General features: G+C 46.8%; 1 protein-coding gene across 2 annotated transcripts in view; it reads left to right on the top strand.

Moving 5' to 3' along the window:
• The window catches only part of Pcp4l1 (Purkinje cell protein 4 like 1), a 43,495-nt gene extending 19,759 nt beyond the window's left edge, over nt 1-23,736 (top strand). The window contains exons 1-3 of one of the 2 annotated variants that reach the window (XM_021177217.3): nt 72-323; nt 21,387-21,441; nt 22,483-23,736. In XM_021177217.3, coding sequence (XP_021032876.1) covers nt 315-323; nt 21,387-21,441; nt 22,483-22,625 — 207 coding nt within the window. In that variant the 5' untranslated portion in view covers nt 72-314 and the 3' untranslated portion in view covers nt 22,626-23,736. Of the gene's footprint in view, nt 1-71; nt 324-21,386; nt 21,442-22,482 lie in introns of those variants that run through there. The other variant, XM_021177209.3, reaches the window with a different exon arrangement.
• Nucleotides 23,737-26,884: the final 3,148 nt, after the last annotated feature.

The raw sequence follows: 26,884 nt of genomic DNA, 5'->3' as shown, positions 1-26,884 counted from the left end.
GTCAGTCTGCACTAGGCAGAGTTTCTATTGGTTGGGCTGGAGGCAGGGACCGCAGCTCACTATAAAAGGTGGAGCCGGTCAAGGCGCCCGGAGCTGCTGACAGGACCAGGTCAGAAGGGGCTCCCTGAGCAGCGCTGCAGCCGGAGCATTTGGGGCAGCATTAAGCAGCAGCTCGCAGCGTGCACTCTCCCCTCCGAGCCATCCAGGGCCCCTGCCCCGGAGTCCAGCAACTCTCGGCCGGCCGCGGTTCACGCACGCATCTCGGAGGACCCCTTGCCTCACCTGCGCCTGCCACGCCCCGTCCGGCCGCCGGGATGAGCGAGGTGAGTGGTGCCACTCGGCATACTCCGTCACCTCCGCGCTCCGGGCCCGGGCTGCGGCGGGGAGAAGGCTGCGGCTCCAGGTCCCGGGAAGCTAGAGGTACTCTCTGGATGGACACCACTGCCCCTCTAGGAAAGCACCTACCTCCCGGCTCTCGGAAGCCACTAGCAGGGGGTGCTTTTAGCCTAACAATTGCGATAGTGCTTTGGGAAGGGGGTGACTGGAGTCAGCTGTAAGTGGGAACTGAGCTCTCGGGTAGATAAACTGTCTCTTGGGTGCTATCCTCCGCATCTATCGTATTGCTCCGAGGTTACCGTGGCTTTCTTTGATGCCCTCACTTCAGTTCTCTCGGGCCTCCGCTAGGACTGTGTGGGTCTTGCACACCATAAGCAGCAGCCAACAGCTCCATCCCTGGCCACCTAACTCCCTCCCTTCGGGTGGCAGTTTTCACTTATTCAATGAGGAACGATGTGTGTGTGTGTGTGTGGGGGGGGGTACCTGCCGTCCATGAATACTGTAGAGGAGGAAGGCACATCTAGCACCTGGGGAGATGTTCTCTTCCAGAGAAGACCTCCCGCTGCAGTGCCTGTTACATCCAAATTTTCGCACAGGTTCTGTGGTGATGGTCTTGAGAGCCAACCCGGTCCTGTAACTGGTTGACTCGGTTCAAAGACCACTCACTGTCCATGGTAAGACATTAAGAAGAACTGACCCTGTTATCTGACTTAATTTGTAGCATCCCAGGCAGATCCTCTTATCAGGAGACAAGATTGTCATTCCCGGATGATGTTGATCTGAACAGTGGCTTAGCATGCCTGCCTTCTGCGGCCCCATTCCTAGTAAGCGCGCCCTTGTGTTCAGTATGTTGCTCAGCTATATGCCAGTGCCTAGCTGTGCTACTTAGTAGCTCTGTGGCCATGGGAGCATCACTTAATTTGTCTGTGCTTCAGCTTTCTATCTGTAAAATGAAGGTAACACTGGTTGTTCTAAAAGATTAAATTATATATGCCAAGTACTTAGCGCTCTACCTGGAGTCCTAATAGGTTCTCAATCTGGAATCTGAGTTAGCTTGTGTGTGTGTGTGTGTGCGTGTGTGTGTTTCAAGTTACAGAAAACCAACTTAAGAATTGCCAAGCCTCCTTAGAGCACTTGCTAGCAATGAGTGGGTTCAATCTCCAATACTGAAAGCAGAGAGAGAGAGAGAGAGAGAGAGAGAGAGAGAGAGAGAGAGAGAGAGAGAGGCAAAGAGACAGAGAGACAGAGAGACAGAGACAAGAGACAGAGAGGATTCCCTGGAGCCTGGGCCTGTTTAGCTAGGAAAGATGAATATTTTCAGTAGTTCTGCTGACTCTTACCAAAAGTTATCACCTAGGGAGTCAATTAGTGCCAGCTGCTATGTTGTCTTGGTTGCTATGTCCACTGAGTTTATCCTGGAAAATCCAGCTCGCTTGGTGGGCTGCAGAGGAAGGAAAGTTTCCAGTACCTCAGCTCATGGTGACAGTGACCATGGCAATCCTGCAGGAAGAAACTAATAATAAAATGAAAAGGAGTGACCTTCTCTGGCCTTTTCCAGCACTGACACGAGAAAGGAGACTTTCTTTGCTCTCTTACCCCGCCAAGGTCTAGGGTTCCAAGCCCTCTTCCCCAGCATCACGTTTCTAAATCTGACAATTTGAATCCAAGCTATCCCCCACTGGGGAGTTTATCTGAAAAGACTGTGCTGACATGATTTGTGGTTAGTTTGTGCTAACTAACATGAGGAGACACGCATGGCCCCCGGGGCAGGGCACATGTTAGAGGGCTTTTCAAGTGACATTTAGTGATGTGCAATGCTGTTGCATGGTAAGAACAGTTTGGAGTGCGCTTAGGGAAGTCAAAGCTTGGGCTACTCTAGACAGCAGCTGCACTTGACTCGCCTTAACTGGGGGCTCTGCGGAATGATAAGGGTAGGATCTGTCAGTGGGGACTCTGTGTACCAGACTACTCAGCTTCCTAAGCTTTCAGAGCAAACTGGGGCTAGTTAGCAATTTAACCGTCCAGGCTGTCTCCTAATACAGAGTGGAGCCTTGCTTCAGGGATGAATATTTATAATATCCAGAGACAGCCACCTGGGTGTTCACAGAGACCAGCTGTTTCTAAACCAGAGCCCCAAGGGGGAGATCTCTTTCCCTACAGGCTAAGAACCAGTCTGTTTTCTTCCTCTTGTTAGAAACTCTGATAAAATCGGAAGTGTTGCCTGGAGCTCTGGATCCCTTGGGTTTCATTTCCTTCAACCCTAGTCCATGGACCCCCTCTTTCAAGTTGATGTGCCCAAGCCTGGAAAGCCATGTACCCCGAATATTATGTCGGTTTCACCTCCCCCATCTGCTTATTTTCTTGCTTCAGAGACACTGCTTCCTGAATGAGAAGATTTGGGATATCTTTAAGAGATTCCTGATTCCACTGAGGAACGACTGGGGAGGGGGCTCTGGACCAGGGCAACGGAATGTGCATGCGAGGAAGGTTCTGGTAGGGCTGCAGAGCAGAATGGCTATCTCTGCTTTCTCTGGGTGGCTGTCTGCTGTCACTCAGTACTGCAGCGGTGCATTTCTCAGTGTCTGCATGCTCTTGTGCACAGAAGCTGCAGGGAGGGACTCATCTTCAGCTTGTCTGTGTTCACAGCTGGAGGCAGGACTTGATTGCTGTGAATCACAGTCTGTCTCCGGTCCTTTAATAACTTTCCCCCTGGTTCCAGTGAAGCTTGGGTGTGGGAAATGTTCAGTCCCCGAGGGCTCTGTCCTATAATCCCTTTTTATGCAGAGCGGCTGGCTGCAGGAAGCAGAACGCTGGGGTTTTGTATGAAGCCGTGGCATTTCTTATCTCTGAGACACCTAGCCGGGCGAATCCTTTGGGCCAGCAGTCACTCTGCTGAAATGGGAGTCACGGATTACTCCAGCGACAGTTCCCATAGTTCCTCTCCCGAGTTTTAGCTTGGCAGAGGATAGACCAAGGGACAGATCATCTAGATCATTAGAAGAGAACTTGAAGCTGCTATTCTCTCCTCTATTATTCTTCCGAGGTGTTCTTACCTAACGGAAACAAGATATTGCTCTCTAGGGATCCCTTTCTTTCCCTGTGCACACCTGTCTTCATCTGCAATCTTCCCCACAAAGGACATTTGGAATGACGTAGTTCTAGTGAGCCTTCTATGAGCCAGTTGTTAGGGAACTTACCCTCCAAGTTCCTCTCTTCCTGATTGATGCTTTATTATTATATTACGTTTTATTATTATTTTATTATCTTATTATGCTGTTTGGTTAAATTGAATATAAAACATAGGACTGACAGCTTGTTATTAGAATGTCTTCTATCTCCGGAGATCTGTTTTCTAAAATAGGGAAACCGGAATTTGGTCCACAACCTTCTCTCATGGTTCATCCCTTTCTTGCTCACCCATTTATGTCGCCGGCTTTAGCTGCTTGACTAAGACTTTTCTGGATGGTGAGAAGCTGATGGTTTTGTCATCCTGTGATCTGAGTACAGAGATGACTCATTCTCCCGAACAGCAGCTATGATCAGGTATCTCACGGAATGTCAAGTTTTTGTGGGCCAGGTGATCATAGAGAGTGTTGTGAGTCCGATGCATCTTTCCTGCCTATCTGTGGTGGGCCCTAACTAGCAGACATGATGGAGATTGTGATCCTGACTGAGGGGAAGAAGATAAACCAACCTCTATCTTTTCAGACACTCCATAAGAGGGCGCCAGATCTCGTTACAGATGGTTGTGAGCCACCATGTGGTTGCTGGGATTTGAACTCCGGACCTTTGGAAGAGCAGTCGGGTGCTCTTACCCACTGAGCCATCTCTCCAGCCCCCTCTATCTTTTCAAAGTGTTGGTTCTGTGGATGCTTACCAATTCTTTCATTTACTTTTCTAAATTTCCAAGTCATTAAAAAAAAAAAGATGTATTTTTATGAGCATACTGTAGCTGTCTTCAGACACACCAGTAGAGTGCATCAGATCCCATTACAGGTAGTTGTGAGCCACCATGTGGTTGCTGGGAACTGAACTCAGGACCTCTGGAAGAACAGTCAGTGCTCTTAACCACTGAGCCGTCTCTCCGGCTCTCCAAGTCATTTTTTTGTAAGTGTGGTTTATCATAGAAAAACTAAACTTTGTTTCGCAAAATTTCTTCAAGGTTGAAAGTCAGGAGGTATATCTTTTACCAGGATAACCTCAAAGTGAAATATCAAGCTATTTTAGTGATAGAATTGTAGATTTGCTGAAGAGCTCTAACGATCATTTGGCCCCATTTTCTGATTTTACAGGTGAGGAACCTGAGCCCAAGCCTTATCTGAATCTGTGTTGTACTAAAGGGCAAGGGCCCAGTACTGCTGATGTCTCTTTCCTTCAGGACTCTTTTAACTTGTTGCTCCATTGAATATAGAGTAATCTCATTTACATGCAACTTAAAAAAGAATACCACTGGAGATCGAACCCAAAATAAATACCTTATCACTAAGTTATCTCTTCCCTTTAAATTTTAATTAATTAATTAACTTCTTGAGAGATCTACTTGTACCTTGGCCACCTCCTCTTAACTACCTTTACCTCCCAAATGATAGGTTACAGGCACTGACCACCATGCCCAGCCCCTTTTTATGTTAGGTTGAGACAGGTTTATACTAAATTGCCCACACTGACCTTCAACTTGCAACTCTCCTACTTCTGCCTCCCAAGTAGTGGAATTAGAGCCCGGTATCACCATGTCTTACTACCTTCAACTCCCACCCCCAACGGGCACAGCTTGGTGTTTGACCTAGGATCCCATCTATGAAGCTCAGGGTGCTCTGGAAGTGTCTATACTCTGACTTTCTCTGACTCCTGAAGAATGTTGCCTGAGGCTGTTCTTCCACCACTACTGTACCTACTCACATGTATACATACACCTGCCACATGCATAACACACACACACACACACACACACACACACACACACACACACACACACACACGAGATAAGGGACTGCTCAGAAGCAGAACAACTTTCTAGCATGTGTAAATCCTTTGGGTTCAACTCCTAGTACAGTACTCGTCCTGTCTCACACACAGTAAGCTCCGTCAAAGTAGATTCATAACTCCTTTGTGATGGTGCACATCTGTAGTCTAGGAGGTGGAATCAGGAGGATGAGTTTGAGGCCCCTCAGCTATGTAGCCAGTTCAAGACCAGTCTCGGGTACAAAGGGAGACCCTGTGCCAAAAAATAAACGAATAAGCAAAAGCAAGCAAAGCCTAAGCTCAGGCTTGCTTAGGGCAGACAAAACTCTTTGTTTGATCCCCAGTACTGCATAGAACAGGATTCTAGAATCCCAGCACTCAGGAGTGGGAGGAAGGAGTTTCAGAAACTGGAAAAGGTCCTTTCTGGGTAATGAGTCTGAAGCCTGGCTGGGTTACATGAGAGCTTGGGAGAGGGAGAGAACGTGAGAATCAGGAGGAATGAGAGTCAGTGAACAGAACACCGAATGCCCCTCTCCCTCTCCCTTGCCCTCTCTCTCTCTAAATGAAATCTGCATTCCTTCAAAGTGTCCTTAAATAAAGGCCCAGAGGCCTAGACTTGGTGGCTAGGTGTGGTGGTGTGTGCCTATAATCTTAGTATTTAGGAGGTTATAGCAAGAAGATCAGGAATTCAGCCTGAGCTACTTGAGACCCCGTGTCAAAACACCAAAACAAAACTAAACAGGGGACTGGAGAGAGATGGCTCAGTGGTTAAGGGCACTCACTGATTCTTCTTCCAGAGGTCCTGAGTTCAATTCCCAGCAACCACATAGTGGCTCACAACCATCTGTAATGGGATCTGATGCCCTCTTCTGGTGTGTCCGAAGACAGAAACAGTGTACTCACATACATTAAAAACATAGATAAATCTTTAAAAACAAATAAAACAAAAACCTACAGCAAAGGCAAACAATGACTTTAGACCTGGGACATTCTTCTCACCATTCAGACTCATGGAAGCCCGGCCTGTCTCCTTCCTTTCTTCCTGCATCGCTAGCCTAGGCTGACTTAGAACTCACTGGCTCAGATTAGCCTCTGAGATGTTCGTGGCTCGGCCTCCTGACTACTGCTGTTACAGGGCTGAGTTGTTACCACGGGCGGGCAAGCTACCACATACCACAGGGCTGAGCTTTCTTCATCAACCTCGAAGCTTGATTTCTGCTTCCCACTGCCGGCCTCCAGAAGGCATCACCTGGTTCCCAACCCCCACCCAGGGAAAAGAGGTGCCGTTTACCATTCTGTTGTGTTTGGTGCCACCTCCCTCCCACACAAAGGCCTCCAGCTGAGTGTTTGCTTTGTAGGCTGTAGGGGGATTAATACGTTTATTTTAGAATGTTAACACCGCTGGTGGGATGCACATTGAAGATTATAGTAATAAATGAAGCTTTGGCTTTCCTCTCTCCCCCCAGCCCCTACTCCTCAGTATGGGGTAAAGGCTCGGCTCCAAGCTGTGTGCTGAGTGCCACAAATAACCCCTCATTAAATCGTGGCAGCCCGTGCTGGGGGGAATGGGCAGGGGCTGTTGACTCATTGCATACCATGAGTTGGCAGGGCACAGAGTTCTGCCCCTGACTCTAGTGGGGGGTACTGCTATTCCAGGAAACAGAGTGAGGGAGAGGGACAAACCAGGGGGGTGGGGGCTAGTCCAGAAAACAGGGTGGGTGGCCAAGGGGAGAGGGACAAACCAGGAAGCTGGTGCTGTTTAAGGTCTAGTCTTGAGGTAAGAGGCATCTAAGATGTCAGGCGTCTGGTCTTATAGTTTCTGTATTAGGAGAGGAATGTGCATATGGAAAAACTCAGGAAAGGGTTCCTAGTTCTTTTTCTGTTGTTATCTTGAGGGTGACCTTGAGCAAGCCTTTCTGAAGCTGTTTGAGGACTGCAGCTGGTTACTGCGCTGAAAGAGTTGAAACAGTTCCAACAGATCTCCAAAAACAGCAGTCCAGGGTCGCACAGGGGCACGGGATCCCAGAGGCTTCTGTACTGTAAGGCAGTTAGCAGTGGCTTCCATTGAACACTGGGGGGCGGGGGGGGGGGAAATCTCGTCAGCATAGAAACCCCTCATGGGGGATTAAGAACAAAGCCTCTTACCACCCACCACCTGGAAAAATAGCCACTAACTCCAGCTCCCTTTTCTTCTTGAAAATGGAATTTGTGAAACCTTGGATTTATGTCAATATAAAGACAAAGGGAGATTGTTTTGGGGGTGTTGGTTTGGGTTTCGGAGACAGGGTCTTCTCTGTGAAGCCCTGGGTGTCCTGGAACTCACTCTGTAGATCAGGCTGACCTAGGGCTCACAAAAAGCCCCACCTGCCTCTGCTTCCTGAGTGCTGGGATTAAAAGTATGTACCACCACTGCCAGGCATGGTGGTGGTGTGGGGTCTTTTTTAAGGCTTATATTTAGAATTTTTTAGGCTTCCAGCTCTTTTTAGGTTTCTCTGTCCTTGTCTACAGAGAGAACTGGGCATCTATGGTTGTCCATCAAAGCTAAATAATCGTAGCAGTACTAGAATCTGTGTGTTTTTATCTGCACAGCACCCAAGTCGTGTAATACAAATGCAGTTGGCCCAGGTACCATGGAATGATCCTCGCTCCTGGTTATTGCTGCTATTAACCATCCCTGATCGCTCTTTAAAGAGCCCGGGGGTGTGAAGAGTGTGGAGAGAGCTGAATAGTTCACCCTTCCCAAAACTGGTTTTGACTTGCAGCTTGGAAAAGAGGAGGGGGAAACACTGTCTTCCTCTTCTGGTGACAATGGTTGCTGTGGTAACACCACTAAAGGGGAAAGCAGCAAAGGGAGAGAAGAAGGAACAGAAGGGGGAAGGGAGAGTGAGTTGAGTTTTGGGGCCCCTAAGGTTGTGGCCAGGGGGAAGTATCAGCTAAGCTGCTCTTACGTGGACTGTCTTTAGGTGCTTTGCCAACACCGGGCTGACTCATACAATTATTTTTGCATTTGGGTTTTCTTTTATCTTTTTGTGTTTTATTTCCTTTTTTAAAGCTAAGGTTTCATTATGTAGCCCGTGTTGGCTTTGAACCCATGATCTTGACACAGCCTCCTTGTGCTGAGATTATCTGTATGCTGGACCACGATTGGACACAATTATCTTTTGTTTGCTTTTGTTCTTGGCCCCCTGGGACTCCCATCTGTAGACCAGGCTGACCTTGTAGACCAGGCTGACCTTGAACTCACAGATATCTGCCTTCTGCCTCCTGAGTGCTGGGGTTAAAGGTGTGCACCACCACTACCCAGATCTTGTTTTGTTTGTTTAAGAGAAGGTCTCTCTATTATGTAGTTCTGGCTTATAGACCAGGCTGGCCTCCAACTCAGAGATATTCCTGCCCCTGCCACCTGAACGCTGGTATTAAAACCACATCTGGCTGATGCTAAGACTCTTAACCATTGAGCAATTTCTTCAGCCTCCCCTGACTTTCTCTGATGTTTAAGGCTTATTTTCACCAGGCAGTGGTGGGTGGCGCATGCCTTTAATCCCAGCAGGGGCAGGCGGATTCTGAGTTCGAGGCCAGCCTGGTCTACAGAGTAAGTTCCAGGACAGCCGAGGCTACATAGAGAAACCCTGTCTCGAAAAACAAACAAACAAACAACAACAACAACAACAAGACTTATTTCCATGTGTGCATGAGTGTTTTGCTTGCATGTGTGATCCGTCAGCTTGCCTGGTGTCTGTGGAGGCCAGAACAAGATGCTAGATAGTCTGAAACTGGAGTTATGGATGGTTGTGAGCCTACATGTGGACTCCGGGAACAGAACTTCTCTGCTTGAGCAGCCAGACTCCGAGCCACGGAGTCATCTTTCTAGCTCCAGTAAATTTTTTAAAATTTATTTTAAAACATATTCTATGGTGACTCAGGCCTGCAATCTCAGGCCCTCACAAGGTTAATGAGGAGTGCGTGAGTTTGGTGTAAACGAGGGCCATATAGTGACTTCCAGATCAGTATGAGTTACACAGTGTAAGTCGGTGCTTAAAAAACAAACAAACAAACAAACAAACACCCCCAAACACAAACAAACCTCTGGAACACAAGTTCTTTCTGCCTGTAGCTTGTACCTCTCTTCTCTTAGGAGAAGCTTCGGTTTATAATGCTTTTCTATGAGTCTTGCTTTTGCTACACCTAAGGACTTTTTTTTCTATCTTAAGGTTGCAAAAAGTTTCCCCCTAGCCGGGCGTGGTGGCGCACGCCTTTAATCCCAGCACTTGGGAGGCAGAGGCAGGCGGATTTCTGAGTTCGAGGCCAGCCTGGTCTACAAAGTGAGTTCCAGGACAGCCAGGGCTATACAGAGAAACCCTGTCTCGAAAAACCAAAAAAAAAAACAAAAAAAAAAAAAACAAAAAGTTTCCCCCTGTGCTTTATTCTAAAATCTTAATTGTAGCCGCTGCTGCCGCTGTCCTGAGACAGGGTTTCTTTGCCGTGCGGTAGGCCTGCAGTCCCGTACAGGCTGAGTTAACCTCAAGTTTGCCTCAGTCTTCCCGCCTCCACATCTTCAAAGTCTAGGTTTTGAGTCTGTTTGCAGTTGATTTCTGTAGGGTTCGAGGGGTAGTTTCAAGTGAGCTTCTTTTGTCTGCTTTTGCAAACGACCGACCGACCGACCGACTGTCTGACCGTCCAGTTGTTCCCGTTCTGAAAAGAAGACGCCCCTGCCCCCAGCCCCTTCCTGCCCAAGGCTCCCCTTCTGCTTTTAAGTCACATGCATTCCACCGTTTTCTCCTCTTTTTTAATATCTCTTCCTCCCCGGCAAGGTCCCCTGTCTATTTTCATCTCTCTCCTGCGCCCGCACCCCCACCCCCCACATCCAGAGTCTGCATAGAAGAGAAAACCTGCTATTTGTCTTTCTGAGCCTGGTTTATTTCTCTTCCCATAATGATCTTCCTTATTCTTTTAATATTCCTGCTCCTCAGCCCTTGGCCCCAGGTCTGCTTCTTTTCACTCTAATGGCACTTGGAAAAGGAATCTACATCAAAAGGGGAAGAGGGGGGGGGCAGGTAGAGAGAGAAATGGGGGCCAGGAGTCATACTAGAGAGTAAAAGGACGGATTGTGTGGTTTCTAGAAGAGAGAAGGGGGGGTGAGCCTGGGAGCTCAGGCCACCTACAACCTGCTCTGACTGTTGCTAAATTGTCTGGGAAGGCAAAGATGGGCAAGCGTGCGATGGTTTCCTGTGTTCCGATTTGGAGGAACTAAAAAGAGCAGATAACTTTTGGGAGGGAAATATTAGGGAAAGAAAACACAGCTCCACCTGCATCTTAAACCCCGGGGGGGGGGGGAGCCCTAACCCAGCAGGTCTTTGCCATCCACTCTCCCCACGGAGGGAGCGGAGAGTTCACACCCTTGAGCTGCAGAGAAAACAAGAGCATACTCACAGGAACTGGCACCCACTGCCAAATGATGGAACGAACACTGGAATCCATCAGGCCCAGGGGAGGGAATGGAGGAAAGGAATACAAGAAGGTAGGCAAGGGAAGAGGTTGGGGCTCTCTAGGGAAAGTGAGATGTGATGGGTTTCACAGTTGCTAATTAGTGTTTGGTACTGCGAAGTGGAGACAATTAGTCCTGTGTGGGCAATGGCACTGTGCTGAACCCAGCTCCGAGCTCACTAGGACAGGAAGAACAGTTCCGGATGTAGGCAAGGGAGTCGTTTGCTCTGGAAAAAAGAGTGTGATGGGTTTGCGCTCGGAATTCTCCTACTCTGAAGGGCTAGGATCTGGGCCTGTGCGTGAAGACTCTGAATAGTCCCTGGGGGTCAGTTCGGTGTGTCAGGAGCAATCACCCGGAAGCAAACCCCAAATCAAGGTGGTCCGGTCAACAAGCCCAGCAAGAATCTGAGTGGGGATGTGGGGTCTGGCATAAAGTAAGTCCTCGAGTAGCATGTAAGCTTGCTCCATAATGAGAGGGTGGGGCCAGCTCCCTATCGTTTCCTGTATATATTGAAGAAGGTGTTTGGATTATGAATCGAGAAGCTTGATAATCCAAATTGAGAAGAATCTGGACTCAGCTGCTTGGCTGTCGGTATGGGATTCAATCATGATTCCAAAGATCTTCCTTCCTATCTGGGGTCTGCTCTGCTGTATGGGATAACTTCTATAGTCAGGCCATTCTCATTGGACCCCTCCCCTCAAGTTTATGAGTAAGCACATAAACACTTTAGTTGAAGATCTAGATATTACATAGTGTAACATTCAAGAGCCTGGACTGACTGTCTTTCTTAAAGATTTATTTATTTATTTAATGTATGTGAGTATACTGACGCTGTCTTTAAGCACACCATTACAGATGGTTGTGAGCCACCATGTGGTTGCTGGGAATTGAACTCCTCTGGAAGAGCAGCCAGTGCTCTTACCCACTGAGCCATCTCTCCAGCCCAAGCCTGGACTCTCAAGCTAGACTGTCTTTCTGGCTTCAAGTCCTGTCCTTGTGACATTAGCATAGGACCTTAGGCCAAAAAATTAACCACTGCTGACCTCGGTTCCTGGTTTGGGAAACGAGAATAGCAATACCTGTTTTACGGAGCTGTTAGAAGAAGTCAGTATTTTAGTGGTTTCAAAAGCACATACAGAAGTAACAGACTGATAATATTATCTATGTTATTATAAATAACAAGGCAAGGTAACATTACCAAGTCCTTGATTTCTATCAGTTCTCCTAGCTGGAGCCTGTAAGGAAGTGGTTCTCAACCTGTGACTCGTGACCCCCCTTGAGGCGGGCAGCTGGATGACATGATCGGGAAACACTGATATTTACATTATGATTCCTAACAGTAGCACAGTTATAGTTATGCAATAGCAACAGAAATAACTTTATGGCTGGGTCACCACAACACGAGGAACTGCTGTATCAAAGGCATAGCGTTAGGAAGGTCGAGAACCACGGCTGTAAGGAGAAGGAAGGTGTTGCTGAACCATTTTATCACTGTTCGAGCTGACCTGAAAACAGCAGAATACCCAAGAGCTTTGTGGTCCACACCTGCCTAGAATGAGGGCCAAGATGAGGCTGAGAAACACGGACTTGTTGCATGGAGCTCTTGAGTTGCTGTTGTTCCTTTGGAGATAGGAGTGTTTATAAGGGTGTTTTGTTTTTGTTCTGTGTTTTGTTTTTATGGAGTACTGGGTGAACGTGAAGAATGGATAGTCTGATAGCCCACAAGTACATGTACCAGACCATCATGGTTCATCTAAAACTGATTTTCTACAAAAACAACCTAGAACACTGTGGCAGAGGACAGAGACCAGTGAGCGATTGAGTACCATACAGAGGCTAGTCCAATTGTCCCTCCCCCCCCCCCAACAAGTCACAAACAGCTAAATCTAGAAATGCAGTGCCCACAAGTAGCTATTTTGAGAGCTGGCTAGAAAGGATGGAGGGGGGAGGGGCAGGAAGAAGACTCCCTAGCACGTTTGCAGGGGTGGCGTGAGGGAGATTTCAAGGGGTGCTGTGAGCAGTGGGGACCTTACAGGACTCCTTTCTGGCCTCACCAGTGGAAACTCTTGATCTCGGGTTATGATCCTTCATAAATATAACCCAAATGGGACCTGGGAGCCCCTGGGGAGCCAGATCACAGACACTGCTCTATTCCAGGGTCAGGCCAGGCTCTGGAAAGAGGGAAGCTGGCAGGGCAGAAGGAACATGGCCGTCTGTGTGGTTCAGCTCTGACACATATCCCTGCTTAGGATTTGGCTCCAGATCAGCTGATATGAGAAGGAGACTTGAGGAAACAGCTTAGTAGTTATTTTTCTATTGCTATGATAAAACACCTTGATCAAGGCAACTTACAGAACAAAGAGTTTAAGGTTCCAGGAGGTTAGAGTCTATGAGAGCGGGTGGGGGTGGGGGTGGGAGGTAGGGGGGTTGGGAGGTGGGATAAGGAGCAGCAGGTGTTAGGAACTGGATGCTGAGAGCAGAAGCTGAGGGCTCACACTCTGAAACAGGAGCCCAAAGTAGAGAGAGCAAACTAGAAAATGGTGTTGAAGAAGTATTAAAAAAGTATAGCAATGTAAAAACAAAATTCGAGGCTTTTGGGCCCAGGCTTGGGAGTGTAGCCTTTGTGGCTTAGTGCTCCAGGTACTGGTCATAAAACAGATAGCGACATTCCTCCACCTACCCTCTTCCTGGGTTCAATTCAAAGAATGGCACCCTGACCATTACTGGAACCTGCAATGCAAATGTGCTATCTTTAGGGGCTCTTAGATTGTTAGGGGCTCTTAGAAACTGTCTTGAGAGATAACCTGACACTTGTGACTTTATACTTCCTTGTGACTCTTAACTGGTATTTTTGGTATTTTCCAACAACACCCTCCCCACCTCCATGAATTGTGGTTTCTTCCTTTAAATACCCCCTTACTCAGCTACTCGGGGCGCCATGGTCCTCTACCCCTGCGTGGTGTATGACCATGGGCCTGAGAACGCTCTCGAATAAAAATCCTCTTGCAGTTGCAGCAAGACCGTTTCTTGTGGGTGATTTTGGGGTGTCGCCTCTCCTGAGTCAGAACGTGAGGGAGTCCTCACGTTGTGGGTCTTTCAGTGTAAGTCTTTAAAGTCTCAAAATCAGCCTGCTTCTCCCAACAAGGCCACAGTTCTGGAGCCTCCCCATACAGCTGGGGACTGTTGGGTGAGAATCTGATCCCCCAGAGGCTCTTGGGCTTGAATACTTGGTTCTGAGTTGGTGGAACTGTTGGAAAGGACTAGGAATGTAGCTTTGAAGAGGTTTGTGACTGGGGACAGCTTTGAGGTTTCAAAACTTAGCCATACCTAATGTCTGCCTTCTGCTTGTGATTTGGTCTGAGATGTGAGCCCTCAGCTGTTCCTGACGCCATGGCTTCACTCGACCATCATAAACCCTCACCCTCTGGAACCATGAGCCCTGTTAAATGCTTTCTTTGATAACTCGCCTTGGTCACGGTGTCTCATCCCAGCAACAAAAAACAAAGTAATACAGTGTGTTAGTGTTTCTACTGAGTGATTAAAAAGAAAAAAAATCCACACTGCTGAGTTGCCCACAGGCTAATCTGTTGAGGACATTTTCTCAATTGATGTTTCTCCTTTTAAAAGGACTCTACTTTATGTCAAGTTGACATAAAACTAGCAACACACACAGGGCTAAAGCATTTGAGTACCCAACACTAGAGGGAACATTTCATATTAAAAACATCACAAAACTCCCTGAGGGGAGATATTTAGTATAGGAGTCAATTTTTTTTTTCAAAAGGGAGGAGTTGGGATGTGTTTGATGGGTTAAAGCAATGACCTTGGAGTAGGAAGGACAGAGGGGTAATGGTTAAAGCCAGGGTAACAGTTTGAGATGTGTTGGCCAATAGAGAAAGTAACGTTTGAAGTTCAAGACCATGGCACTATTGAACTTGCTGTGACTGTCATGTCTGGACTCTTGGCTGTCCTCTCTCACTGCACACGCTCCGTGTTGTGCTTTTGCAGTGTGAACAAACTCTTTAGGATGACAGTATGGCGCAGTGAAAGGTGTTACCTACTAGATCACTATACTGTTCACGTGCAGAAAATAAGGTAAGAATTAATTAACTCAAAAGATCAACGAGAAAAAGAATAATGACTGTGGGTCAGTCATTCTGGAGTTTCAAAAATAATCCCTCCTCCGCAGAAGCTCTGCTGGTCTACCAGAGACGAGCAGGGCTTTCCTGGGGTTTCAGAATCTTGTTTGGTGGGTTTTCAAATTCTTCCCCAGCTCCCCAACTCTGTAGCTTGGGCTGGCTTAGAATTTGTCATCCTCATGCGGTAGCCTCCCAGATGCTGGGATTATACATTTGTATCCCCATATCCAGCCTCAGATGCAACAATTTTAATTAATGTTTTATTCACTATGTGTATGTGTACACGCTCCGATGGGTATAGGTTTACCCCTGTGTATGGGTGTGCCTGTGTATGGCGGCTACAGACTAATCTTGAATGCTCTTACGTGGGTGCTGTCAGGGTCTCTCACTGGCCTCAAGCACACCAGTAGGCTAGGCTGGCTGATGAGAGAGGCCCAGAGATCTACCTATTTCTGTCTCCCCCTGTGTTAGAATTACCTTGTTTCTTTATGTGTTTTTCGGGGGACTGGACTCAACTTTTCAAGCCTACACAACAAGCACTTTGTAAACTAAACTATCTCTCCAGCCCTAGCGTCAGATTTAAAAAATATGTATAATAGTTAAACACATGCTATCTTTAAAAAATAATGGACTCTATCAAGTGACTTAGGATATCTATTGCCATGAAGAGACACCATGACCATGGCAACTCTTATAAGAGAAAGCATTTAATTGGGGGCTGTGTGGTTTGAATATGCTTGGCTATTAGGAGATGTGGCTTTGTTGGAATAGATGTGGCCTTGTTAGAGAAAGTGTGTCACTGTGTAGGCAGGCTTTGAGGACTCTTATTCTCAGGTTCCACTCAGTGTGGAAGAGAGCCTCCTCTTGGCTGCCTGCAAAGGACAGTCTCCTTCTGGCTGCCTTTGTTCGGAACAAGATTTAGAACTCTTGGCTCTTCTAGCACCAAGTCTGCCTACATGAAGCCATGCTTCCCACCACCATGATAGTGGACTGAATGAACCTCTGAACTGGAAGCCAACCCCAGCTAAATGTTGTCCGTTATAAGAGTTGCCTTGGTCATGGTGTCTGTTCATAGCAGTAAAACCTTAAGTAAGACAGGGGCTCATTTACAGTTTCAGAGGCTTAGTCCATTATCATTATGGCAGGGAGCATGGCAGCATGCAGGTGGGTGTTAGAAGAATAGCTAAGAGCTACATCCTGATCTGTAGGCAGAGGGAGGGAGGGAGGGAGGGAGGGAGGGAGGGAGGGAGGGAGAGAGAGAGAGAGAGAGAGAGAGAGAGAGAGAGAGAGAGAGAGAGAGAGAGAGAGAGAGAGAACACTACATTGAACCTAATGTGAACTTTTTGAAACCTCCAAGCCTAACCCCAGTGGTGCCCTTCCTCCAACAAGGCCACATCTACTCCAAAGTGGGGGCATCCTTATTCAAACCACTACAATCAGTTTATTATTATTTGTTTGGTTCTCAGAATCAAAACCAGGGCCATGAACATGCCAAGCACCTCCTCTCCTACTGAACATCACCCAGACGGTGCCAGTTGATGACCTACATTTTGTTTTTGTTTTTGTTTTTTTGGAGACAAGATTCACCTTGGTTGGCCTGGAACTCACTATGTAGACCAGGTTGGCTTCAAACTCACAGAGATTTTCAAACTCCCTGCCTCTGTCTCCCAAGTGCTGGGATTAAAGGCATGCACCCCCATATCTGGCTATGACCTACTTTTAAAGATACTTCTCTATGTTAAATAACAGTAGATCACCATTTGAGTGAGTGTGGAAGGGCTTTATATATTGGGGTGTGCATGTGCACACGTGTACATGTATATAGAGGCCAGAGGGACATCCTCGGGTGGGGTGTCATTCCTTAGACACTATCCACCTATTTTGGGACGGGTGGGGAGACAGGGTCTCTTGCTGACTTGGGACTTGCCAAATGGCTTGGCTGGCTGCCCAGCAAGTTCAGAGATCCACCCATCTCTGCCTCCTCAGCACCAGGATTACAGATGTGTGCCCACCTGCCTCCATTTTTTTTTTTTAACCTTGAATCTAAGTCTTGAGCTCAGGTCTTCATGCATGCTAGCTAACCCGTCACTGACTGTGCTGTGTCCTTAGACCATACCTCACTATTTCCTATGTTAATATATATATATATATTTTAAACTTTAGATTGCTTTCTCATTTTTCTGTGCTTGTTCAGAGGCACAGTTGAAGTTAGTCAGCATTTTGTAAGAGCTGGTGAGGCAGCTCAAGAGGGGAAAGCGCTTGGCATGCTAGCCTGACAACCCGACTTCCATCCTCCTGACTGGTGTTTTTTCCTGTGAACAGACTCCTGCACGTCGTCCTCTGACCTCCACAGTGCACCACGGCACACACATTCATACCAACACACACTTTTAATAATCAGTAAAACTAAATTTAAAAAAAGAAAGAAAGAATATTTGGGCCAGATGTGGTGGTGAATGCCTTTAATCCCAGTACTTGGGAGGCAGAGGCAGGAGGATTTCTGTGAGTTTGAGGATGAACAAACAAAGTGAGTTCCAGGACAACCAAGACTACACAGAGAAACCCTGTCTCAAAAAACCAATGATGATGATGACAATGAGGACAACAACAAAGTAGGTTTTAAGCATTAGGGTTAATCTAAAAATGTTGATGAAGAAAGTAAGACCCACCCAAGATTGTCAAAAAATTCCTTTTCCCCTATAACTTCCTATATTTTGAAGGCTATCTTGAGCTCCTGATCCTTCTGCCTTTATCTCCCAGGCACTGGTACTAAAGAGCCTGTGTTTCCACAACTAGATCCTCAGAACTCTTCTTTTTTTTTTAAGATTTATTTATTATTATAAGTACACGGGGGGCTGGAGAGATGGCTCAGTGGGTAAGAGCACCCGACTGCTCTTCCGAAGGTCCAGAGTTCAAATCCCAGCAACCACATGGTGGCTCACAACCATCCGCAACGAGATCTGGCGCCCTCTTCTGGAGTGTCTGAAGACAGCTACAGTGTACTTACATATAATAAATAAATAAATCTTAAAAAAAAAAATAAGTACACGGTAGCTGTCTTCAGATGCACCAGAAGAGGGCGTCAGATCTTACCATGTGGTTGCTGGGATTTGAACTCAGGACCTTCGGAAGAGTAGTCAGTGCTCTTAACTACTGAGGCATCTCTCCAACCCCTCAGAACTCTTTACTAGAATAGTTTGCCAGGGTTGAAAGTCAGAGTGCATCTATATGTTCTGAATAATGCAGTCATTATTAACATGTCAGCATACTTAGTCAGGATATGGAAATACAGAGGAGTGAGGACTTGGTCTTCCTGTGTCCACAAACTAGATCTCCCATTTTCTCTTCGTATTATTTGACCTTGGGTGAGATCCAGAACATTGTTCTAAGCTTGCTTCTTCAGCTATGAAATAGGATGATATCTCACAGAATTAATTAATAGGCTAGGTTTGACACACAATAATAAATGCCCAGGGATTATTCTTTGGTCACCTGTTTCATCTCCTCTCCTGTGCTGGCTAGTTTTCAATGTCAGCTTGATACAAGCTACAGTCATTTTGAAAGAAAGAGAGAAGCGGGGCAGTGGTGGCTCATGCCTTTAATCCCAGCATTGGGAGGCAGAGACAAGCAGATTTCTGAGTTCGAGGCCAGCCTGGTCTACAGAGTGAGTTCCAGGACAGCCAAGGCTACACAGAGAAACCCTGTCTTGAAACAAACAAACAAACAAACAAACAAACAAACAAACAGAGAGAGAGACTCAATTGAGAAAAAACCCTTCATCAGATTGTCCTGTGGGCAAACCTGTACCATATATTCTTGATCGATGAGGGAGGGACTGGCTCACTGTGGGTGGTGCCACTTCTGGGCTGGTGGCCCAGGGCACTCTAAGAAGACAGACCACTCCCCCATGGTCTCTGCCTCAGCACCTGCCTTCAGGTTTCTGCCCTGACTGTGATGGACTGTGATGTGGACAGCCAAGCTGATATTAACCCTTCCCTGCCCAGGTTACTTTTGCTCGTGGCGTTTGTCAAAATATAGACACCAGGACACTTCCCCTGGCAGATAGGACGTTATCTTGCTTGATTTCACGTTACGTCCTTACTGTTAACCTCCAGGGGCTCTCGCTGCACTCTGCTCATCCCACTATCCCACACCTGTCTTAGGTGACCATTTCACTCATCCCATCTTCCCTCCAACCGCTAACACTTCTTACCCCTTACCTCTCAGACGACAACTGCCCTTCTTATTTCACTGAGAAAATAGAAACCTTGACTAGAGAGTGTCTGTACACTCCCTGCACACCTGCCACCCTGCTCACTCTGTCCCATGCTTGCAGTCCCATCTGTGAATGCTGTGCCAATAGCCCCGTCTAAGGCCAGCCCTTCCACTCATGTACTGTATCTGGTTTTTCTTGCTTATTCAAGCCATAACTCTGCTAAGTATCCTTTCTTCCATCAATTCTCCCTTCTCTACTAACTCATCCACATCTCCTACCCTAACAAACACCTTTCTACAACCCATACCCATCCTAAACCAGTCTCCTTCATAGCATTCTCTGTACTCAGAATTGCACATGCCAATCTAGCTTACGTTACCATGAAACTCCTTTGAAGTCTGAATACTCTATAGTCACTGTGATTCTAGTCTAAAGCCCTCTCTCTTGTTCACACTGATGTAAGACCCTCCCATTTCCCCCGTGTTTTTTTTTTTTTTCTTTCTCGGTTAAAGTTTTATCTCTGTCAGATAGAACAATCCCTTAGAAGCCAGGCAGTGGTGCTGCACACCTTTAGTCCCAGCACTCAGAAGGCAGGCAGGTGGATCTCTGAGTCTGATGCCAGCCTGGTCTACATGTAAATCAAGTTCCAAGACAGCCACGGCTATACAGAGAAACCCTGTCTTGAAAAACCCAACAACCCTCTCAGAACCAGGATAGAGAGGATGCAACATGACCAGCCTTCTCACACTCCTGTCATGCCTCCTCAGCCATGATGGGCTGTGTCCTTTCTGAAACTCTTCCGTATCAAAAGCGATGACAACAACAACAACAACAACAACAACAACCATGCTAGAGAGAGGGGCATCATGGCACATACCTGCCATCCCAGCACTTGGGAGGCAAAGGACTGGAGGCAGGAGGATTAGTTCAAAGGCTGCCTGCCCTGTCTGCATTGTAACCCCTTGTCAGATTAGCAAGAAACATCTTGGTTAATAGCTATCCCAAACTTTTCCAAAACAAAACAAAACAATTCTCTCCCTAAACCCCCTCCCTTGGTTGTCTGCTCTGTAGCGGAAGAGGGAACCTCTTTTTTCCTGTTTCTCCTCCTCGGGAGTCACCCTTGACACATCCTTTATCACAATACCGCTTATCCAATTAGAATCACTTTGATAACTGTTTGAAAATAATACCCATAACCTCACCACGTGTGTCTCCTTAATGGCCTCTGTTCGGATCCAAGCTTCCATCTTCTCTTGCCTGACTGACTGTAAGCCCTCCAACGGGCCCTACATAATCTACTCCCACCCATAGCTAGCCTGATTTCCTTTCCATCCCTCCTTCTCTCTGTCTCTCCACTTCAGCTTTGCATGGATCCTGCTGCTATTCAAAGAGGCTGGTCATACTTCCACTTGAGGGTCTTGCCACAGACATCCAGCTATCACCACTTCTTATAGCTTTTTGCTCAAATGCCACCTTTCAAGCATTTGCCTAGCATACATGAAGCCCTGGATTCTATCCCCAATGCCAAAATAAGAAGAAAAAAGAAAGGAGGAGGAGGAGAAAGAGGAGGAGGAGGGAAGGAAGAGGAAGAAAGAGGAGAGAGAGAGAGAGAGAGAGAGAGAGAGAGAGAGAGAGAGAGAGAGAGAGAGAGAGAGAGGAAAGGAAGAAGGAAAGAAAGAAAAAAGTCACTTCCATGATTGACCAGATAGCCTTTTCCTGACAACTATATAAAGGCCTGCTCCTCTGGCCGTACCTAGCACTCAGCACTCCCAACCTTGCCTTTTTTTCTGATACTTTTTTTTTTTAACCATCTCATATCATAGTCACCTTGTTTGTCTGAGTCTCCCTGGAATGGAGCTCTATGAAGGCAGGGTTTCTCTGTTTGTCCCCCACGATTTCTCTACTATCACTTAACATTGAGTTAATTATTTTTGAAATAAGTTGCCATTAAGTAGCTCACTTTGTGGCCCAAGTTGGTCTGGAAGTCACAACACTCCTCTTGCCTGTGTCTCCGGAATGTTAGGTTCACAAGCATTCTCTGTCATGCTGGGCTTAATGTATGAGCTTTGATGAGTTTTCACCTGATCTCAAGACCTGCTCCTTTAAAAGTCTTGGGAAGTTCGCCTGGTTGTGGGGAAAGCTTGAATGTACAGAAACGATCAGAGGGGGTGGTACCTTCATGCTTCCAGGAGTCTCTCATATCTCTTATGTTTCTCACGTCTCTCACATTGCCTTTCTTTTCTCCCAGCTTAACACCAAAACACCTCCAGCCGCCAACCAGGCATCTGACCCTGAGGAAAAAGGTAAGGTTGGGCTAGACTGTTCGTAGAGCTAATGAAGGCAGAAAACCTGATCCAAGAATTGTAACTCTAGAAGATGCTGAGGTGGATGTCAGAGAATTGGGTGAGGGCAAGTAAAGCAAGAGATTACTATAGCGCTAGGCTCTGGCTACTTTTTCCTAAGAAGCAATCATAGCAGCATTTTCCTCTCGGTTTTAGCTAGTAAAGTCTGGGATGGTTGGGAAATACACGATAAAGATGGGCCAGAGAGATGGCTCGGTGGGAAAAGTCACTTATTTGTCAAGCCTGATGACCTCAGCTCAGTCATGTAGGGGACCCACATGATGAAAGGTGAGAAGTGACATTCACAAGTTGACAGTCCTCTGACCTCCACACATGGGGCAGGCACATATATAATAATAATAATTTAAAAAAGTAAATGTTTTAAAAAGATTTACTTACTTTTAAAAAATGTATATGTGTGTGTGTGTGTGTGCACCCATTGTGTGAGTTTATATGCACTACATGCAGGCAGGTACCCTCAGAGGCCTTGAGGCTGCAGAGCCCTTTAAACTGGAATTATAGGTGGTTGTGAGCCACCAGATGTGTAACCTTGGTTCTAACCTGGGTCCTCTGCAGGAGTACCAAGTACTCTGAACTACTGAGCCATTTCTCCAGCTCAACCCAACAGTGGGTGATTAAGATGAAACTCCTCAGATAAGCCAAGCCACTGTTGTCCACTAGAAATTGGAGGCCGGAAGCATGCTTTGGGATTTGAACTGTAGGATTTGGGAGTCAGTGCTGACAGAAGACACTTGTCATTTGGTCCAAGAATAGCAAGGCTTCTTGAGGCTGCTATGGGGATTACAAGCCTAGCACTCTAACTTTTGGAATCATCATCTGTAGTCCCTGAGAAGATGGGGGTGGGGTGGGGTGGGATAGGGTGAGGGGACGGACCTCAAGTTGTCTAACTGAAAGTGGACTGTGAGCGCTGTGTTTGGGGTTTGGAGGGAAGCACTGGAATCGCTTGGGTTGACTCATCCGTCTGTCTCCAACTGTCTATAGGGAAGCCTGGCAGCATCAAGAAGGCCGAGGAGGAGGAGGAAATTGACATTGACCTGACAGCGCCAGAGACAGAGAAGGCCGCCCTTGCAATCCAGGGCAAGTTCCGGCGATTCCAGAAGAGGAAAAAGGATTCCAGCTCCTGAATGGCCAGGCCTCCTCTTAACCCTTCTACTTCCTCTCTCCCCTCCACAGCTCTGACTCTCACGCATCTCATTCCTTCATCCCTCTAGCCTCTCCCCAAGGCAAGCTTAACCTTTATATATTCTTGTCTCAGGCTCTTTGAAGCCATCACAGTAGTAGAGGCACAAGGATGCGAAGGTGAAGACTGTAGCTGGTAGTCACTAGGCTAAGGGTGGATCAGTCCATTTAGGAGAACAAAAGGTTTGGAGATGTGAAATTCTCCCCTTCGCCTAGTGCTAAGGGCAGGAGGGGCAAGCCCTCCGAGTGCAGAGCCTCAAGGTGGGGCACATGTAGGCTTCTGCCAGTTGCACCATTAACACTTCAGGTAACACTTTCAGCTCCTTCTGCACAACCCCTCCCATCTCCTGTGATTCAGCCCTAGTGCAGCTGCACTTTCTCCTGGGCTGACCTAAATCCAGGAGCTTGCAAAATGTGGGGTGCATGCCTTTAGTCCCAGACCTTGGAAGGCAGAGGCAGGTGGATCTCTTTATGTTCAAGCCAGCCTGGTTGACATCATGAGTCCCAGGCTAGCCAAGGCTACAGAGACCCTGTCTCGAAACAGAACAAAACAAAAACCAAAAAAACCTACCCATGCAAAAATAAATATAAATAAATAAGGCGGCTTACTACACTAGTGCATGCTGAGTAGACTCCTCCCAAGGAAAGAGAACTGGGACTGGTAGAGGCAAGGGAGGAAGAGCTTCCTTCACCATCCAGACTGAGGTCAGAAGAGCCAATGATGGCAGAAGGTTCAGGGACTACAGGCCGGGAAATGAAAACTGAGAAACGTTTAGGAAGGAAAGCAGAACAGAGACGGTCAAGATGTCTGAAGCTACACACTATTGTTGTTAACCTAATACTCCACGAGGGGCTCTCTGGTCTTTGCTAACCTGCCTACCTCTTTACCTGCCCCCATCTCTAGTCATCCCTAGAGCCATGTGAACCAAGTGACACCCCTATAGCTCTCAGCCACCCCACTGTGGAGTCAGGGCAAACATCGCCACTGTATGTGACTTTAGCATGTTTAATAATTATGACAATAAAAAAAGCCCTCAAATGGGGGCATTGAACCTCTACGAGTGGTTTGTGTGGGTACCTCTACTAGTGGCATGCATTTGCACGTGTGTGTGTGTGTGCACGCGTGCGCGCGTGCATGCGTGCATTTCCCACCTTGGGCTGAACATGTAAGCCTAAACTGGCCCAGGGAGGGTGGTAGAGAAACCGCATAGATTACATGGTGGTACAGGAAACTAATACGGCCTGAGAACATTCCAGCTGAAGCTAAGCCTGTCTGCCTCCTCCTGCCCTTGCCCTCACCTTGATTCACCGCCCACACTGTGTCTCTCTGCTGCTGTCACCACCCCCAGGGTACACCTGCAAGGGTGACATCTTCCTGCTCTCCTGCCAGCTATGAGCACACTTGGTACATATCTCTGAAAACAAACCTATTCTCTCCCTTGCTTCTTATCCCCAAATGACCTATTCTAGATTTCCCTCCTACTTGGTCTTCCTCCCAGATTTGCCCCCCCCCTAGCATTTATTAAATTAAGAGATGGAGACGATAACTCTGGACACCGATGAGTACCACTATCACACTGAAGGTTTTAATGAGGAATCGAATAAAAACAGTGCTTTTTAAGTGAGCAAACATTGCCTAGAAATGGTCTCTGCACATTAAAATGACTGAAAATTGAGCAAAAAATGAAAAATCATTTCTACTTGCCTTGCTCTTTTTTACTTTTCTGTGGTGAGTGGTTGTTAAGACATTGCTACTATGCTTAACTGGGCATGGTGGTACACACCTTTAATAACCAGCACTCAGGAGGCAGAGGCAGGCAGATCTCTTGAGTTCAAGGCTAGTCTGGTCTACAGAGCAAGTTCCAGGACAGCCAGGCCTACACAGAGAAACCCTGACTTGAGAAAAACAATTAAAAATCAAAACAAAACAGACGATTGTACTATGTAGTCCAGGCTAACCTAAAACCTGTTATAGAGCCGAGGCTATCTTTGAACCCACAAGCCTACCTACTGCATTAGCCTCTCAAGTGCTGGGTTTACAGCTTGTACCACTATGCCCACCTAATGACTTTTATTTTGGAAAACATTGTAAAGCCTAAAGTTTACCATTTTTACCACTTCTTGCTAGTTATTTTTAGTTTATACTATGGGTCGGGGGCTTTGAGATACTTATTTTATGTGCATCTGTGTCTTGCTTGCATATGTCTGTATACCATGTGTATGCCTGGTACCCACGGAAGTCAGAAGAAGATATAAGACCCCTGGAACTGGGCATAGATGGTTGGCAGTCATCATGTCGGTTTTGGAAAACAAACCCAGGTTCTCTGAAAGAACAGCCAGTGTTCTTATGGCTAAGCCATCTCTCCGGTCCTGAGTTATTTTTATTTTATGAAATATTATGAAACTATTTTCCTGTATGTATGTATGTGCACCGTGCACATGCTTAGTATCCGCAGAGGCCAGCAGACAGCGTTGGATCCCTGCAACTGGAGTCACAGGTGGTTAAACACGGCCATGTCGGTGCTGGGGACTGAATTCAGGTCCTCTGCAAGAGGACCATCCCCCCAGCCCCCAAATTTTCAACAACTCTCTTCCTCTCTTTCCCAGCCTCTGCAAACTGTTGTTCTACTGATGTCTCTATGGTTTCCTTTCTTTAAACGACAGGATCTTATGATGCAGCATCCTGAAACTCAAGATTCTCCCCTGAGGACCGAGGAGTCTACCACCATGTCTAACTCCCTTCCCTTATTCAGTGTAAGAATATAGAAATCAAAAGCATTCACCAGCCACAAGTAAGAAACAAGCGACAGTAACTCTGAAGGCAGGCTATGCTCCAGAGTACATTCATGCCTAGCAAGCCCATGGCTATGGGATATTAATAGACTTGAACAGTGATTCACAGGAGGGCCCTCTGCTAAAGGAAGTACGTCTTCCCGATGCAAGAGAAAAGAAGGAAGTTTCATTGTTGTGTTTGGAATCTGATAGGAGTGCAGTATAATGGTGATGCTAGCCTTTCATCTTAGCCTCACAGGCAAATAAAAAAATAAGCTCATTGCTATACCCGGAATGTGTCCAGTATGCCCTGATAAAATCAGAGTCCTCCCTGGACTAGCAAAACGGGTGCATTGTAAAAGTTGTTGCTGCTCTTTCAGAGGACCGGAGTTGGGTTTGTAGTGCCCAGTTCAGGGGTAAGTCCAGCTCCAAGGGAGCCAATGCTCTCTTCTAGCCTTTATGGCCACTCACACACACACACACACACACACCAACTCATTTAAAATCGATGTAAAGAATAACCCCTGTCCCTGTGGTCCATGGATGAGATGCACTCTACTTTGGCCTGCCCTTACAACACTAAAGCAAGGTGATTTCTCTGTTGACAGCTTATCTCCAATGGACTGCCTCTGGCGGGGTGGGCTGAACCATTTAGCCACTCTCATCTGGAGTCTGTTGAAGATCCAAACTCTTCGTATATATTCTCCCCACCCCCTGCTTTATGGATTCACTTTACATCCCACTTGCAGCATCCCCTCCCCCCTCACATTCATATACTTTTTTTTAAAAAAAAAAAGACTTCCTTATTTTGTATATGTCTCATTGTCTGCTCTCTTCAGACACACCAGAAGAGGGCATCAGATCCCATTACAGATGGTTGTGAGCCACCATGTTGTTGCTGGGAATTGAACTCAAGACCTCTGGAAGAGCAGTCAGTGCTCCTAACTGCTGAGCCATCTCTCCACTCCTCATATACATTCTTAATAAGAGGCATGAAAGCATTGATTTGAGAAAGATAAAATTCTGACCAAAAAGAGAGACCTAGCCACCTTCCACTAAATCAGCAATAATTCTCAATAAAGGCTCTCTGCTTTAAGAGGTTGGTTTCTCCCCAGTCGGCTTTGTTGTTCCTCATGCTTTGAGCTGAGTAGCTTCTTTCTGTCTGCCTGGAACACTCTTGAGGCCCTGGACATTTGATGGGCTCTCCTTGGGGCCCTACAAGAATCAAGAAATGCTTCTTGAATACTAATCACAGACTTTTCTTGAGTGTTTCAACTTGTGGAACAAAACCTGGAAATCTCTGTGTGCTAGGAAGAGGCTGTTATAAATGGATTAGCTGAGAAGATAAGCAGAAGAAAATAAACAGACATGGATCAAGGTTGGGTATGCCTGTAATCTTAGTACTTGGGAGGCGTAGGCAGGAAGACCAAAA

This window comes from Mus caroli, unplaced genomic scaffold (assembly GCF_978045245.1).
Source record: "Mus caroli unplaced genomic scaffold, Mus_caroli_1 scaffold_1, whole genome shotgun sequence".
Taxonomy (NCBI): domain Eukaryota; kingdom Metazoa; phylum Chordata; class Mammalia; order Rodentia; family Muridae; genus Mus; species Mus caroli.
The sequence above is the reverse complement of the archived record's forward strand: the minus strand, read 5'-3'. Positions and strand labels throughout refer to the sequence as shown.